At 34.9% G+C, this 1,441-nt stretch overlaps 1 protein-coding gene across 1 annotated transcript in view; it reads right to left on the bottom strand.

Moving 5' to 3' along the window:
• The window catches only part of LOC118341731 (cytochrome c oxidase subunit 7A2, mitochondrial), a 9,038-nt gene that overhangs the window by 663 nt on the left and 6,934 nt on the right, over positions 1-1,441 (bottom strand). The window contains exon 3 of the mRNA XM_035680065.1: positions 805-889. Within this exon, the coding sequence (XP_035535958.1) occupies positions 805-889 (85 nt within the window). The remainder of the gene's footprint in view (positions 1-804; positions 890-1,441) is intronic.

Genomic DNA, 1,441 nt, shown 5'->3' with positions numbered 1-1,441 from the left:
GTTTATGGAGCCCAGTCTGCAGAAATATTCAAATATACTGGATTAGCAGAAAGTGTCTTGTGGGGTATCCATAGAACCACTGGATCCTCATATGATACCATAATCATCTCCTTCTGTTTTTGTGGCAGTTAACGATTGTGTTGAAGATGGGAATATTAAATATAAAAATGTGATTTATCAAACTTACAGCAGTCACTTACACAGCCCCAGAGACACACTGTAATATTATTACATATTATTATTATTTTATTATAATTTTATTTTATTGTTGTTAAAGTAACTAAATAAATACAGACTACTAGAATACAGATAAATGAGTTATTTCACATTTAAATGTTCTTACTGTGTGTATGTGTAGTACAGCTGGGTTTGGACAGGATTTCTTTGTTTCTTACTTATTTTATATTATTATTTTTATCCATTATCTTTATTCAGATTTGTTTTTTTTTACAGAAACATTAGAGGATACTAAGTGTATTTATTTACTCTAATGTACTTTTTTCATATATTTTTAGGATTTGTATTTATGTAGCTATCTTATAAAATCAAACAAAAATTGTATTTTAAAGTCAGAGATTCATTGATGGTTCATAAGAGATAAAACTCCTGGGACTCATGTTACTGGAACTATTTATATTATATATTTGGTCCTCTGTGTGGAAAATGAAGCTCCTTTAGAGTTATTGTGAATGTGAGGAAGAAGATGAATGACTGAAAGTTGAAATGTTTTGGTGAAGAGCTTTATATATAATTTACTGTTGAGTTGAACAGCTCCGGTTATTGTTTGTTGTTAATGTCTGTTACCTGCTATAGTTAGCGTCATGGTGGCCCTGTAGAGCATCATGTCACCGGTTCCTCCCTTGATGTGGACCGGCAACCCGTTGTCCTCCTGTAACCATAGAAACCAGACGATGAAAACAGCAGGTATACAACATATTTACTGCCACAGGGGATGCTAGTTAGCTATATGAGTCTAATTTAAATGAGTTTAGCTGTTTTTCAGAAACAGCAGACCAACCGCCACAGATGTGTATGAGTGCAGATGTTGCAGCGTGACTCTGCAGTTAGTCACAACTCTACCACAGCAATGCTGTGACACAACATTAAATACAACAAGCTGACTCTTCCTCCAGCGCTACATCAGGAATCTTTTAGACGTGTTTCAGTGGAATCTGGTGATGTTGCTGCTTAAAAACATATGGAAGTCGTGTTTTCTGGGGCTCCAACTGTTGGACATGTTGCTTGATGTTGGGCTGAAATAATCACCGCCAAACCGCGTTAGAGCTATGGTTTGTTTAGATATTTAGATGGTGGTATGAGCAAGGCCGAAGTCTTTTTATTGTTCTTTTGCATGCCTCCTGTTGTTTTTATTAGTATTATTATTAGTAGTAGTACTTTGCATACCTCCTTAAATTTAAAATCTTCTGTTTTATCCCAGTCT

This window comes from Morone saxatilis, unplaced genomic scaffold (assembly GCF_004916995.1).
Source record: "Morone saxatilis isolate NCDOM2014 unplaced genomic scaffold, NCSU_SB_2.0 Contig8, whole genome shotgun sequence".
NCBI lineage: Eukaryota > Metazoa > Chordata > Actinopteri > Moronidae > Morone > Morone saxatilis.
The sequence above is the reverse complement of the archived record's forward strand: the minus strand, read 5'-3'. Positions and strand labels throughout refer to the sequence as shown.